The sequence below is a fragment of the Dipodomys merriami genome, unplaced genomic scaffold (genome assembly GCF_024711535.1).
Source record: "Dipodomys merriami isolate MVZ:Mamm:240054 unplaced genomic scaffold, mDipMer1.0.p SCAF_357, whole genome shotgun sequence".
Taxonomy (NCBI): domain Eukaryota; kingdom Metazoa; phylum Chordata; class Mammalia; order Rodentia; family Heteromyidae; genus Dipodomys; species Dipodomys merriami.
The window spans coordinates 505,095-521,071 of NW_027205126.1; the positions used below are offsets into that span (position 1 = coordinate 505,095).

The 15,977-nt window shown below is 43.7% G+C and overlaps 1 protein-coding gene across 4 annotated transcripts in view; it reads left to right on the forward strand.

Annotated features, from left to right (window-relative positions):
- The window catches only part of Atp8b4 (ATPase phospholipid transporting 8B4 (putative)), a 142,443-nt gene that overhangs the window by 24,419 nt on the left and 102,047 nt on the right, over positions 1-15,977 (forward strand). For 3 of the 4 annotated variants that reach the window (XM_069988390.1, XM_069988392.1, XM_069988391.1), the window contains exons 6-7: positions 11,311-11,424; positions 12,734-12,832. In XM_069988390.1, coding sequence (XP_069844491.1) covers positions 11,311-11,424; positions 12,734-12,832 — 213 coding nt within the window. Of the gene's footprint in view, positions 1-11,310; positions 11,425-12,733; positions 12,833-15,977 lie in introns of those variants that run through there. The other variant, XM_069988393.1, reaches the window with a different exon arrangement.

Consider the following 15,977-nt stretch of genomic DNA (forward strand, 5'->3'; position numbering starts at 1 on the left):
TACCAATTTTTTCTTTGGCTTTTTTTTTTGGTCGGTCGTGGGGCTTGAACTCTGGGCCTGGGCACTGTCCCTGCGCTCTTCAGCTCAAGGTGAGCGCTCTACTACTTGAACCACAACGCCACTTCCGGTTTTCTAGTGGTTTATTGGAGATAAGAGTCTCACGGACTTTCCTGCCCGGGGTTGGCTTTGAACTGCGATCCTCAGACCTCAGCCTCCTGAGTAGCTAAGATTACAGGCATGAGCCACTGGCGCCTGGCTGCTTTTTTTTTTGGTTAGTCATTGGGCTTGAACTGGGGGCCTGGGAACTATCGCTGAGCTTTTTTGCTCAAGGCTAGTGCTCTTCCACTTTGAGCCATAGCAGCACTTCTGGTTTTCTGGTGGTTTATTGGTGATAAGAGTCTCACGGATTTTTCTTGCCCAGGCTGGCTTTGAACCACAATCCTCAGATCTTAACCTCCTTACAGGGAAGAGCCAGGGGCACCCAGCTAGACAATTTTTTTTTTAAATATAGGGATTAACTTAAGAATATTACTGTGGGGGCTGGGAAGGTGGCTCAGTGGTAGAGCGCTTGCCTTGCATGCATGAGGCCCTGGGTTCGATTCCTCAGCACCACATAAGCAAAAAGAAAAAAGCCGGAAGTGGTGCTGTGGCTCAAGTGGTAGAGCGCTAGCCTTGAGCTGAAGAGCTGAGGGATAGCACCCAGGCCCAGAGTTTAGGCCCCAGGACTGGACCCAAAAATAAATAAATAAATAAAATAAAAGTTTGCAAAAAAAAAAGAATATTTACTGTGAATGAATTTAACAAATGAGTTTTACTGTGACATTTCCATATAGGCATACAATGTACCTCATTCCCTTAAATGTATCCTTTCTATTACTCTTTACCTTTACAATGGTTTTAAATGAGTTTCCTTATGCTGTTTCTTACATATATGTGGTATAATAGTAATTACATTAATGTTACTATATTACATTAACATAGATGTAATATAATATGTAATTGGATCAGTTCTCCCTTATTGCTCTCCCCTTTCATCCTCCCCTTCCGCCCCAGTGGAATAAGCCATTTTTGATGGTAGAATTTTGGAACGCGATCATTTGGTAGTGTGCAGGGGGAAGAAAAGTGACTGTCCTTGTGCAGAGAGAAGTAAAACTCAGTTTCCTTTTTTTTTTTGGCAAGTGACTTATGAAATGAACCTAGAAATCAGCATGTGGATGAAACTGAGCAACTTCAGTAATGATTGAGTAGTTCCCAGAAAAACCACGAACCCCCAAACAGTCTCAGCGTGGTTATGTCTTCCTGAAAACCAACACACTTGCATGGTTGGTTTTCTAAGTCCTACCCCAGATGGAGAGAGAGAGAGAGATCAGGGGGAAAATGTGGACAAGAAATATACCAGGAGAAGGAGATAAAGAAAGTGCCATGGGTTGTTAGAGAAGATTTGAGAACTGTAACCAGAAGCTAGTCCCTTCCTCCCTCTCTCTCCCTCCCACTCACTCCATTCATTCATTCATTCATTCATTCATTCATTCATTCATTCAGGAACTGGGGAAAGGATCTGGTCTGTGTATACTGGTGGTTATTCCCAGCTGGCTTCCTTAGCAATGCTCTAGTAGATCTGTAGCTATTAAATAAGTGCCCCCTGCTCCTTGCTCTGGAGCCTGGTGGACGGGAGCACCTGCCCTTGATTGGAGACGCTGTGGTCATGTCATGGCAGCTGGTGCTGAGTTTGGCACCCACAGGGGGTTCTTGCTGAGTCGGCATGTGCACAACACAGCAGCCTGGTCTTCTGTATGTCATTAAGGAAGCTCCACCTGTCAGTCCCCAAACAAATTTAGGGGAGTCTTTTTTTTTTTTTTTTTTTTGGGTCCGGTCGTAGGGCCTGAACTCTGGGCCTGGGCGCTGTCCCTCAGATCTTCAGCTCAAAGCTAGCGCTCTACCACTTGAGCCACAGTGCCACTTCCGGCTTTTTTCTTTTTGCTTATGTGGTGCTCAGGAATCGAACCCAGGGTCTCAGGCATGCAAGGCAAGTGCTCTACCACTGAGCCATCTTCCCAGCCCCTAGGGGAGTCTTTTAACTTAAGAGCCTGTCAAGCACGACCTCGAAATTGGGCGAACATTCATAAAATTATTTGTGTGTGATGTGATCACAAAAAAACGAGAGACGGTCACTTATAAATTATTGTTGTTGGTGTGTTTTAATAACAGAAGCTTTTAAGGTTGTCTTCTCTCCCCTCCCCCCCAGTCTTCTCTTCTCCTCCATAGCTTCACCCACAAACAGAACCACTCAACGAGCAGAAAATCCATAACCAGGTGTTATGGCTTTGAATTCAGTCACTGTTTGCCACTGGCTGTGAAAGGGTTGCAGACCAGGAACAGCTTAGGACTGCTGTCAGGGTGTGAAGCTCAGGGGTCCTCAGTGGTGGTACCCAGCATAGCTAGGGCCTCAGAGTTTTGTGCTCTGCCCCATTTGACCCCCCAGGGATGCAGGAGAAAATTATAACCCTTGAGGTGATGCTATTTATGTGCGCCCATGATGTAAGAGGCAGAGTCCTAGGAAAGATGAAGATGGTTGATCACGTGTTGTTGTAATCCCCTTGGCTCTGGGAAATCTTGATGGGCGCCTTTCCTTGGGAACTGACTTTTCCACGGTGCCGGTGCTATTGTTATAAACACTGAAATCCTGCCTGAAAACTGGCCTACTTCTCAGATTTCACACGACGTGAACATAGTCTAAATTTTAGTGCTAAGATACAAAAATGCATCCAGGTGCCAAGTTGTCTGAAAACTCTCTTGTAGCCCAACAAGCTAGCGTCCCAGTATCAGCTGGGAAATGCGTATTCTGCGTAGCAGGCTTTGTCTTTCATGAGTATTTTTAAAAATTTATTATTTTCTTGTGCTACTACTGGAGCTTGAACTTGGGGCCTTTGTTTTCTTATAGCTCAAAGCTGACACTCTACCCCTTGAGCTATAGCTCCACGTTAAGCTTTTTGGTGATTAATTGGAGAGAAGAGTCCCAACATGCTGGGCACTGATGTCTCATGCCTGTAACCTCGGCTGCTCAGGAAGCTGAGATTTGAGTTTGAAGCCAGCCCAGGCAGGAAGGTCGTGAGACTCTCATCTCCAATTAAGCAGCAAAAAAGCCAGAAGTGGCCACTGTGTCTCAAGAAGTAGAGTGCTAACTGCTAGCAAAAGAAGTTCAGGCCCTGAGTTCCAGTCCTAGGACTGCCACCATAATTAAAAACAAACAAACAAAAAATCTCAACCTTTCTTGACTAAGGTGACTTTGACCTGTGATCCTCAGATCTTTGCCTCCTGAGTAGCTGGGATTACAGGTATGAGCCATCAGTACAAGACTGGCTATATACTTTGTTTTTCTCTCCAGCTGTCATAGAAGGAAAGCAAAGTTACCTTTTTGTTTGCAACTATCTCGAAAAAAAGTAGTGTGATTCAATTAGTCTCAGAGGAGACATTTAATTTGTTCCCTTGGGAGTTGCCCAAAATTAGTTCTTTGGAGATAATCCCTTATCCATGGGACATTCACTAGCCGTAGAATAGTCTTGCAGATGCTAGGATGCTAAAGCAAGTCCTGAGGGTGGCAGAGGAGCTGCAGATTGGGTTGTTTTTTTTGGGGGGGGAGGCAGGCGGGGAGACTCCTGAGTCCAGCCATTGCCCGCGTTCCCCAAGTCTAGGGGGAATTGCGCCACCCTAACAAGCCCGTGCCAACGCACTCCCTGGCTTGGGAAGACTGGAAATGACTGTGTCAGCTGATTGAATTAATGTCAGCCATTCATGGGGCTTTAGCTTACAGATGTTCCGTCTCTTTACGGAGGTGATGGGGTTTTCCCACGGGGGCAATCTTAGCGCTCCTCGAATTTGATTCATTTCCAGGAACTCTATCCCACTGGAACGCAGGACCCGGCCAGTCATTGGCATTCCCAAACTTTCATTTTCCTCGTCTGTAAAAGGAGTAGGAGGTAGAAATCTAGTTCATTGGGATTTTTTTTTAAAGTTGAGGATTCTGGAGATAAACTGTGCCCAGTGCTCCGCATCTGTAAAAAGAGACACACTCTGCTGGCGGGGGTCATTGGGTGACATGTAGAAAGTCACACATTCAGCCAGGTGCTGGTGGTGCACATCTATAATCGTAACTACTCAGGAGGCTGAGTTCTGAGGATCGTGGCTTGAAGTCAGCTGGCCCAGGAAAGTCTGAGACTCTGATCTCCAAAATGGCAAAAGTAGAGCTGTGGCTCAAGAGGTAGAGCGCCAGCCGACGGCAAAAAAGCTAAAATGAGAGCACAAGGCTTTGAGTTGAAGCCCCAGTGCCTGCACACAGGAAGGCAGGAAAGAAGACAGGAAGGAAGAAGGGAAGGAAAAGGGAGGAAAGAAGGAAAGTCACGCATTGTTCATTCTGAGCACATATGGAAACACACAGACGTGAATAGACACATGTGTGCATGCATACACAGATACACGCATACGTATGTTGTCTTTAGACATATTTCATAACACAAATACATCTAGAGCAGAGCCCATCCGTACATTAAACATTAGTGATCTTTAACATAGTTTTTTTTTTTTTTTTTAACGATTTCTTTATTAGCTTAGTTCTACCAGAGGGTGATTTCATTGTTTCACCTCTGTACATTAACCTTGAAATTTTTAGTTAAACAATATATATATAGAGAAGTCTTTTTTTTCCCCTTTCCTTCCCTGATAGTTCTGAGGATTCTTTTGGGCACCCCTGGGGGGGGGGGTTGGCTATTCCCTAGGGGTCACATCCTGGTGTCAGCAGAGAGAGTAATCTTGAGTTAGCATTAGCCTGGAGTTGTACGGGAAGGCTTCCGAAGGGATGGGGCAGGCCTGGGCCACACCACGGCATGCCTCTTCTCTTAAACAAAGTCATCTGTTTATGAGTTTGGTTTCTGCGTCTCCCTACCTCTTTTCCCGTAACGGCAATGCAAGCTTGCCCTCTGCAGTGATGATCTTGTGGCTTCCCACCCGAGCTCCTGGCCAGCACCACAGGGCCCTTTGCAAAGATGCTAGATGAAGGGGTGACTTTGATTTTAATGTATGGTTTTTAAAAAATATTTTTTTAGCCGGATGCCAATGGCTTACGCCTGTAATCCTAGCCACTCAGGAGGCAGAGATCTGAGGATCATGGTTCAAAGCCAGCCCAGGCAGGAAAGTCCATGAGACTCTTATCTCCAATAAACCACCAGAAAACTGGAAGTGGCGCTGTGGCTCAAGCCATCGAGTGCTCGCCTTGAGCTGAAGAGCGCAGAGTTCAAGCCCCATGACCGATCAAAAAAAACAAAACAAAACAAACAGCAATAACAGTTAGTGCATATAGTGTGTCTTGATCCATGGTACCCCTTCCATCATTTCCCCTCAATTACCTGGTTCCATGGTCAGATCTGTACATGGAATATTAGGACTGGTGAGTGGGTAAAGGTTGAGGGTCATAGACCCTTTGCACCTTCTCTCTCTCGAAATGGTTTTGTGTTTTTTATTTTTTATTTTTTGGTGGCTATTTTGCCCAGAGCAGTAGATGATAGTGCTGGTAGCGGGGGTGTCCTTTGTTTTGTTGTTGTTGTTTTTAAGCTGTCATGGGGTTGAACTCAGGGTCTGGGCACTGTCCCTGAGCTCTTTTGCTCAAGGCCTAGTGCTCTACCACGTTAAGCCACAGCGCCACTTCCATTTTTTGGCTGGTTAAATGGAGATGAGGGTTTCTTGGAAGGACTTTTCTGCCCAACCTGGCTTTAAACCAGGATCCTCAGATCTCAGCCTCCTGAGTAGCTAGGATGGCAGGCGTGAGCCACCGGTGCCCAGTTGGGCTGTTTATTGCTGGGTCTCTGTGCAGCCTCTTCTGTGGCTGAGCCTCTCTCTACCATACTCATTGAAGAGGCCTCCCAACCCTGGACACCAGAAACTTGGTAGTAGGCAATGTTTGACCAATACCAGGGAGTTGTGGTTTTGCCTGATATCATTGGGGCACCTGACATTGAATCTCTAGCAGGTTTGCCCAATAATCTATGCATATTTTGGGGGTGTTTGCATCAATAGGTATTTCACATATTTCCTGAATGGTGCAAATGTCTTTTGGCCACTTCCTCTTTCAGAGAAACTGTCCATAGATACCCTTTCAGTTTGGTTTTTGTTTTATGGTATTAGTAATGATCTTGTCTTTAAGTCTGAGGGATTTTTTTTCTCCTTAGAACTTAGATTGTGTCTTAACAATACTCATATCTGCCATCTCTCTCTTTTTTTTTTTTGTCGGTCATGGGGCCTGAATTCTGGGCCTGGGCGCTGTCCCTCAGCTCTTCAGCTCAAGGCGAGCGCTCTACCGCTTGAGCCACAGAGCCACTTCTGGTTTTCTGGTGGTTTATTGTAGATGAGTCTCACAGCCTTTCCTGCCCGGCTTTCCTGGCTTTGAACTGTGACCCTCAGATCTCAGCCTCCTGAGTAGCTAGGATTACAGGTGTGAGCCACCGGCACCTGGCCCTCCCTCATTTTTCTTAATTTTGTAGGGCGTATATTGGATTCTTGTTGCATTTTCTCCCCCTTCTCTTCCCTTGTCTTCCCCTTTCCCCGTGACCCCACCTTACCCCTTTTGAGTACCCACTTCCTGGTGTTTTATTTTGCTGACCTTTGATTTGGGCTTTCTAAGAAGTTACACTATTTGAGATATCCCTCAGATCTCTTGTCTTTCAGTTAATACATTTTGTATGCACTTGCACATCACCCAACGTGTTTACCTATGAGTTTTGACTTGAACAATAACAAAAATAAACAGGACCTATCATAAAATGTAGAGACGGGGGAGGCTCAGGTGAGGCCTGGTCTATTTGTCTATATTTCTTTTTTCTTTTCTTTTTTTTTTTTGGGGGTCCGGTCGTGGGGCCTGAACTCTGGGCCTGGGCGCTGTCCCTCAGCTCTTCAGCTCAAGGCTAGCGCTCTACCACTTGAGCCACAGCGTCACTTCCGGCTTTTTTCTTTTTGCTTATGTGGTGCTGAGGAATCGAACCCAGGGCCTCATGCATGCAAGGCAAGCGCTCTACCACTGAGCCACCTTCCCAGCCCCTTGTCTATATTTCTTTTTTTTTTTTTTTTTTTTTTTTTTTTTTTGCCAGTCATGGGGCTTGAACTCTGGGCCTGGGCGCTGTCCCTCAGCTCTTCAGCTCAAGGCTAGTGCTCTACCACTTGAGCCACAGTGCCACTTCTGGCTTTTATTCTTTTTGCTTATGTGGTGCTAAGGAATCAAACCCAGGGCCTCAGGCATGCAAGGCAAGCACTCTACCACTGAGCCACCTTCCCAGCCCTGTCTATATTTCTTATAGGCAAAGAATCTTGAATCTTTACTGTTAAAGAGTTTGTTTTGGTGCCACTACTGGGGCTTGAACTCAGTCTCATTTAGTTTTTTTCCACTAAAGGCTGATGCTTTACCACTTGAGCCATACCTCCACTTCTGGCTTTTTAGTGCCTGATTGGAGCTAACATTTTCTTCCCAGGCTGGCTTTGAACTCGGATCTTCTCAGTGTCCTGAGTAGACATGAACTACAGGTGCCTGACTTGAAGATTATTCTTGGCAGATCCCAGTCATAGCTCCAGGATGTTAATATTGATCCCTGGTGGGGGGGGCAGGGGGTGTCTTCCAAATTGAAATATAATAGAGAAAGTCTTACTTTTCTACCAGTTCTGGAATTGACATGGGCTGTTTGCCATTCTCAACTCAGAATTGTAATGGATGAGCCATGTACTTGACTTCAGCTAATCTGTCCTTGACTGTGGCACTATGGATGGCGTAGTTGGATCTAACTAGATGGGATCCTGTTAGTTGAATGAGAAGGGAAATGCCCAATGTCTGTTGCACTGGTGTTAATAGAACTAGGTTTGGATCATTGAGGTGGACTTTTCTTTATTGTTTCTGTAGCCAGTACATCTCATGTTCTTGAAGTATTAGGGTTAGATTCTGTTTCAGGTTGAGGTGGCTCTCAGTGATGCTCTTGACTATTTCCTGCTTTCTGTCTTTGGGACACGTGTGGTTACTCTCTTGACCAATGACTTGGTGTTAGGGGGAGGGAGGGCAGGGCGGGGAGAAGGACATGCATTGAACATGTGGGTTTGAGACCCTCTAGAGCTTTCTCTTCCCCTCTACAAACATTTGAATTGGAGATGAAGAGTCTCACTGACTGGCTTTGAATGGTGATCCTCAGATCTCAGCCTCCGGAGTAGCTATATCTCAGGCGAGAGTCCATTTTGAGTAGATTCTTGTTAGGCATGTAGGCATGAGCAAGGAAGTGGCTCAGTTGGTAGAGTGCTAACCGAAGAGCAAAATCATCAGGTACCAAGTTTGAGTCCTGTGTACAAGGAGGGGGAGAGGGGGGGAGAAAGAGAAAGAGAGAGAGAGGGGAGAGAGGAGGAGCATGAACAAGAAATAAATTTGTACTGGGAAAAGCGATGAAGATCGTGGATTTGTTCCCATGACTAGTTTTTCTAGCCTAGCACAATATATTTATAAATCCCCTTGGATTGTTTCAGAGTTGTTCATGGAAATCTTATATTTGTATGATTCTTTCAACTTAGGAAAAAATGCTTTTCCATTCCTGACCTCATCTCTACAATAGTCCTATAAACATAAAGATAAAGATAATTATCAGTGTGATTTTTCCCATGGGGGTGGAGCGAATGAGGTTAACCACTGCTGTGATCTCTTTGATGATTTGGCAGTGTAATTTTTCTATTTCTTTTATTGTCTTAAGCAATAAACTTAAGTTGTATATAAATGAGGAGACCTCATTGTAAGAATCAAAAAACAATACTTTCTATTTTACTAATGTTTTATATGATGGGCCATCTTGGAAGAATTTGATGCTTTTCCTTTAGGATGTAGCTATCTAGACTATTAATGTTTCATATTTATTTTTAGCCAGTCATGGGCTTGAACTCAGGGCCTGGGGTTCAGGGGTAATGCTCTACTACTTGAGCCACAGTTTCTATTATTGGCTTTTTATTTATTTACTTTTTTTTTTTTGGGTGGTTAATGAGATTAAGAGTTTCCCAGACTTTCCTGCCCAGGCTGGCTTCAAACTGTGATCCTCAGATCTCAGCCTCCTGAGTACCTAGGTGTGAGCCACCAGCACCCAGCAGCTATTCATGTTTTACTTGATAGCCCATCATGGAAGAATTAGGGTGTGGATGTCTAAACTGTTTGTGTGCCCTGATCTTTAGCAACAGCCAAGACATCTCTGAAGGGGAACTGGAAGAGGGCACAAGGAAGCTGTAAACCTACACCCAGGGGCCTACCACCTGGCCTCCAACTGAGGCTCCAACAGAAGAGGAAGAGATACACAGACCATTTCCTTTGGTTAAAAAGTGGCAGCAAGCTTGAGCTGGAGGGAGAGAAGGAGGGAGGGAGAGAGAGAGGGGGGAGGGGAAGAAAACAAAAGTATCTGGCAGAGGTAGAGAACTGGGACAGCACCTTGGTGAAAAATGGGTGCTGTAGCAGCAGAGACCCTGAATTCCAGGCTCTTCCACATAGAGGCTGTGTTACTGTGTGTAAGTTACTTGATCTCTCTGAACCTTGGGTTCCTCTCCTCTAGACTGGGGTTAGTAGCCCCAATTTCATAAGGATGTTCTGTGGATAAAATGAACTGGAAAATGTCAAGCTCTCAGAACAGTATATAAATGACCAGTTATTATCAGCCATGATCTGGAACCTCTCATCATCTCTCACTTGTGACAATTAAAAGATCTCCTTGCTGGTCTTCTTCATACCTAATCTTCCTTCCCCCCCTCTCCTCTTTGTGTCAGTCATAGGGCTTGAACTCAGGGCCTGGGCACAATTGGAAGCCAGCTTAGACAGACAAGTCTGTGAGACTTCATCTCCAGTATACCAGCCAAAAGCCAACAGTGGAGGTGTGGCTCCCAATTGTAATCCTCAGGTTTCAGCCTCCTGAGTTTCTGGGGTTGCAAGCATGGGGCACTAGTGCCTGGCCAAGATTAAATGCTCAACATGTCCAAAATTAAGGTCTTCCTCATACACTCTTGGGCAGCACCTTAGGAATGGAAACACGTTTTCTTTTGGACTGATTTTAAAACAAAGCAGATGGATCCAAAGTTGGTCCAGCAGGGGGCAGCCTTGTTCCTTGCTCCTAGTCCAAGAAGCACAGGGGATTTGCATCCTCTGTGGCCAAGTTACCAGAGAGCCGGTAGAAGAAACACTGTCACAGCTCTATTATTAAGCTAAATATATAGAATATCGTCATAGTTTCCGTTCCTAATGATCACGTTAGCCCACAAAACTGTCTCTTCATCTGTATGGAATGCATAATTCCTGCTATGGTTTTGGCTGTCAGATGTTGCACTTTTTATTAATTAATTTTGATGCCACTACTGGACCTTGAATTCAGGGTCTGGGCACTGCTCTTAAGTTTTTTGGTTTTGTTTTTGTTTTTGCTCAAGGCTAGGGGTTTACTACTTGAGCCACAGCTCCACCTCTGGCTTTTTGGTGCTTAATTTCCTGCCCAGCAAAGTCCTCAGACCTTAGCCACCGGAGTAGCTGGAATTACAGGCCTGAGCCCCTGACACCCAGCCCCTCTCATGCTTCTAAAACCTGCCCTGGCAGCTAGGCACCTTGAATCTTGATAAAAGTTCAAAGCAGCTAGTCACCACATGCTATATGTTCTCCAAACGAACAACAGTGATCACTGGAGCTTAAACAAGGTGTTTATCATGTGTTTCAATGACAGTACATGCAAAATTAAGTGTTTCCATTAGGCTGGTACAAAAGGAACATATGAAAGATTTTGCATATTCGTATTAAAAAATTACCTGTGAATATATAGAAGGTAAACCTGGGTTAATAGCGGTTTGTGCGGAAGCATCTGGAAATTTCCATTGATCCAGGTTCAGTATAGATAAACCAGGCCCTCAAGGTTCATGCCTGTAATCCCAGCAACTCAGGAGACTGATAGGAGGAACACTGTTTGAAAACAGCCCAGAAAGGAAAGTTCACCAGGCTCTTATCTCCAGTTAATAACCCCGCCCCCCCCCACACACATAGAGCTGGAAATAGTGCTGTGGTGCAAGTGGTAGAATGCCAGCTGTGAGCGTGAGTGATTTTATGGTTCCAAGCAGTACTTTGGCCTAGAGGCAGGATCATGTCATCTTGGGGAAAGTAAAAGTCTTGAGTCACATAGAGTGAAAGATTTTGAAAGATGGCATCCCTTAGAGTCAGCCTTGTCTGTTCAGAGCCATCACTAGTAATGCCCCTGCCCCCAAACTAATAAGATGCTATTAATTTTACAGGATAATCGTATCCACACATCCAAGTACAACATCCTCACCTTCTTGCCGATAAATTTATTTGAACAGTTCCAGAGAGTGGCAAATGCCTATTTCCTTTTCCTTCTGATATTGCAGGTAATGTTTATGTTGTAATTCATCATTTTATGTGTGGTAAAAGCGTTCACATAATTTGATTAAAAAGTAATTTACTGAGCTACATGTTCACGAGTAGGTAAAAATCATCCTTATCAGATTGTGTGTGTGAGTATGTATGCGTATGTATGTATGTATGTATTTATGTATGTATGTATGTATGTGTATTGTGCTGGTCCTGGGGCTTAAACTCAGGGCCTGGGTGCTGTCCCTGAGATTCTTTTGCTCAAGGCGAGTGCTCTAGCACGTAAGCCACAGCTCCACTTCTAGCTGTGTGTGTATGTGTGTGTGTGTGTGGGGGGGGGTTAATTAGAAATAAGATAGTCTTTTCTGCCTGGGCTGGTTTTGAATTGTGATCCTCAGCTCTCAGCCTCCAGAGTAGCAAGAATTACAAGCATGAGCCATCAACACCTGGTGAAAACTCCATATGTGTGTGTGTGTGTGTGTGTGTGTGTGTGTGTGTGTATACACACATATATATACATATATATGTATATATATATATATATATATATATATATTAAATCTGAGAGCATCGCACCAGTGTTACTGTCTATTTTAGGTGGATGGCTTTAGAGGTATAGGTCCAAAAGTCAAAGAGACAAAAGTTTCTGTTTTATCATTGTGTGTTGTCAGTCCAGATCCTTAACCTTTCAGCTACACCATTTATACAACAGGTCCATGATGTCCAGGGCTGCACAATATCTGGCTCTGGGGTACCAGTCTTAATGTGCTCCATGTACACGGTGGGGTGGCATGTTGTTCACATGGAATACGGGCCCTATGGGACTTGTACAAAGCAGTACTAGGACAAAATCAAACCCTTCTAAGAATCAAATGGTGTCGTATATGGAAAATACCCATATACTTGTCTGTTACCGGTAGATTACTCAAAAGGTCTCTTTCTGGGGAGTGTTTGGGATGGAGGGAGACTGGTGTCAAAAAGGAGTTGGGAAAACTACGAAAAGATAAGATGAGAAGCAAAAAAAAGTGATATTTCCCAACCTGGGGAAAGGCCGCGCCATCTGAGAAACCTATTTCTCAGCTTGCTTTAGCATTTGTTTGTTTTCGTCAGACAGTTTGAAAATGGATGGAACAGTTCTTGTGTTCCATGGGTTTCACGATTAAATGGAAGCCCTCAAGTTATGGACAGTCACTCAACATGTGCACCAGTAATTCAATATAAACCCATTATTTCCTGCCACATCTTACAGGATTATATGGCAGAGTTTAGAAGGTGTATTTCTGAATTAAAAAAATAGACTTAAATGATTTGAAATGGTTGTTTCAGCTAATTCCAGAAATCTCCTCTTTGACCTGGTTCACCACCATTGTGCCTTTGATCCTGGTTATAACCATGACCGCTGTCAAAGATGCTACTGATGACTATGTGAGTATTCGCTTACCAAAATTGCTGGTCTGGGCATCAGTGGCTCACACCTGTAATCCTAGCTACTCAGGAGGCTGAGATCTGAGGATCATGGTTCAAAGCCAGCCCGTGCAGAAAAATCCATGAGACTCTGATCTCCAATAAAAACCACTAGAAAACTGGAAGTGGCACTGTGGCTCAAGAGGTAGAGTGCTTGCCTTGAGCTGAAGAGCTCAGGGACAGTGCCCAGGCCCAGAGTTCAAGCCCCACAACTGACAAAAAAAAAATTGCCGGAAGTGGTGTTGTGGCTCACATGGTAGAGCGCTAGCCTTGAGCAAAAAGAAGCTCAGGGACAGCAGCATCCAAGCCCAGAGTTCAAGCCCCAGGAGTATTCTTCTTTCTCCTACTGCTCCACCCCAAAACGGAAGATGGAGTTAAATTCTAAACGAAACTCTTCTGTTTATTTCCTCCTTTTTATTTGTTTGTTTAAATCCAAATTATAGTTGGATCCTGGGCAATGGCATGTACCCTCAACTCCGTAGCTGTCTATCTCTATGTCAATAGCTTAAGTAGGTGTTGATACTCATTTAAGCTGCTCCTCTGAGTTTGTACCCATATTTGGCTATTTATTTTTTTAACCTGGGCCTTTAAAGTAGATTTCTGATGCACAGAGTATAGTTGGGAACTATTGTAAATACAACCTGTAAAACCTCTGCCTTTTAATTGGTGGGTTTAACTCATTTAGGTTTAATATTATTGTGATAGTGATTAGGTTTAAATATGTCATCTTGACATTGTTTTCTGTACATCCTATTGGTTCTCTTTGTTGTTGTTTTGAGATAGATTCTCTTTATATAGCTCAGGCTGACTTAAACCTCACAATCCTCCTGCCTTAGTCTGTGTTGTGCTGGGGTTACAGGCATGTACTGGCCCCCATTAATTCTATCTTGTCTACCCACTTTTAGATTATTTTTCCCCCTCCAGTTTAATTAGCATCAATCAGGGTACAAGGGAGTTTTATGTTGACATGTCCGTATATGTTGGCAACATACTTAGATTTACTCTGTCGCTCTCCATTCTGCTTATATAAAGCATTTTAATCATTCCTGTTCTCTTTTACCCTCTCTGTTCACTCTTCCCATGTTTTGCATTTCATTTTTAAAGTCTATATTGCTGGGCGCTGGTGGCTCACACCTGTAATTCTTGCTACTCAGGAGGCTGAGATCTGAGGATCACCGCTGTGTTGTTCAAGTAGTAGAGTCCTAGCCTTGAGCAAAAAAGTGAACTGAGAGGTCAACGCACTGAGTTCAAGTCCCAGGACTGGCACACACACACAAAAATACACATACACACACACACACACGCACAAAGTATATGTTAATTGATCAAAGGGATGTCATTATGGGAGATTATTTTCTGTGGTTCAATTTCATCATTAATATTGGCTTAAAATATATTATTTTTTCTTATTTATTTTTCTAGGATTTAACTTAACAATGGTCAACCTAGGGTAATCTGACTTCAAACACTGGTTCTCAATCCCCAGTCCCCTGTGTGCTAAGTGATAGAGGGGATGAGAAATTAGGCGGGCAAAGGTATTATCTCATGGAGAACATTGATACCTATTGGACACAGCCAACCAGAAGTAAGGACCGCACAGGCTAGCTTCCCAAGACATAGGACAGAATAGATTGGGTGGAGATACAGAAGAAGAAACAGAGAAGTCAAATACGGTACTCAAATAAAGTACCATTGCCATTTCTGCTGTTCTGTTGCTAGGAAGACATTGATACATCAATGAGTGGGTTAATGTACCCTACCCATAAAAATTTCCAATATTATAAGTTGTTTCCACATTATTATTATTATTATTATCTGTGGTACTGGGGATTGACCTCAGGGCCTTATACTCATTAAGCAAATGCTCTATCACTTGAGTCACATCTCCAGCCCAAGATTTTTATTTGTATGTGTGCCATTACTGGGGCTTAAATGCAGGCCCTCACACTTTGACTTCAAAGCTAGTACTCTACTACTTAAGCCACAACTCTAGTTCTGGCTCTTGGAGTTTTGGCTCTTTGCTGGTTTATTAGAGATTATGTCTGCCCACACTGGCTTCAAATTGTAGCTTTCAGATCTCAACCTCTTGATTAGCTAGGATTATAGTCATGAACCACTAGTGCCTGATTTATCTAGACCAATTTTTATTATTTTTACTTGTAGGATTCTTTGACTTTTTTTTTTGTTGTTGTTGGTTGTGGGGTTTGAACTCAGGGCCTGGGCGCTGTCCCTCACCTCTTCAGCTCAAGTTTAGCACTCTACCACTCGAGCCACAGCACCACTTCTGGTTTTCTGGTGTTTAATTAGAGATAAGAGCCTCATAGACTTTCCTGCCCTGGCTGGCTTTGAACCGTGATACTCAGATCTCAGCCTCCTGAGTATCTAGGACGACAGGCGTGAGCCAACAGCGCCCAGCGGATTCTTTTACTTTTACCTACCATTCTGTGTAAGTGTGTGTACCAGGCAGAGAAAAATAAAAGAATTGGGGTGGGAAGGATGTAGAAACAGAGATCTGGTTGAAGTGTTTTATAGATTATGATATCCATACAATGGTTTGCATATAAACAAAGAAAAAGCACATTGTATTATGATTATGAAGTTATGAAATCAAAGTTTCATGTCTTTGAAGCTAACCCTATTCACCTGTGTCAATAGATGAATATGCACAAACAACTGTCCCTAATTTATCCTCTTACTCTTGTGTCATTACTATGTTCATCTCTAGTTTGTTCCGTCTGATCTTGACCGTTCATGTAGAAACTCTCACTTGAATGGTGGCCAGTTGTGTTCTTCCAAAATCATATGAGATATTTACTTTACTGGAGTGTGAAAAAATACCACTTGGGCATAAAACCAAAGTCCACACCCAGTGTGGCTCAGTAGTGCATTAGGATTTTGGTTGAACACACTTGGTATTTGCTGAGATCACTGTTCACAATGAAGAGTTCCAGAGAATAAGAATACATATTGCTACAAGTACTTTCTCCACTTCAAAGAAAATCCATAAAAAAACCAAGAATGAAGGGTACTCCAGTCAAGTATTGAGCACATATGTGAAAGAAATGGAACCCTCCCTTCCTGGTTGAAGTCCTCAAAATTCATGAAT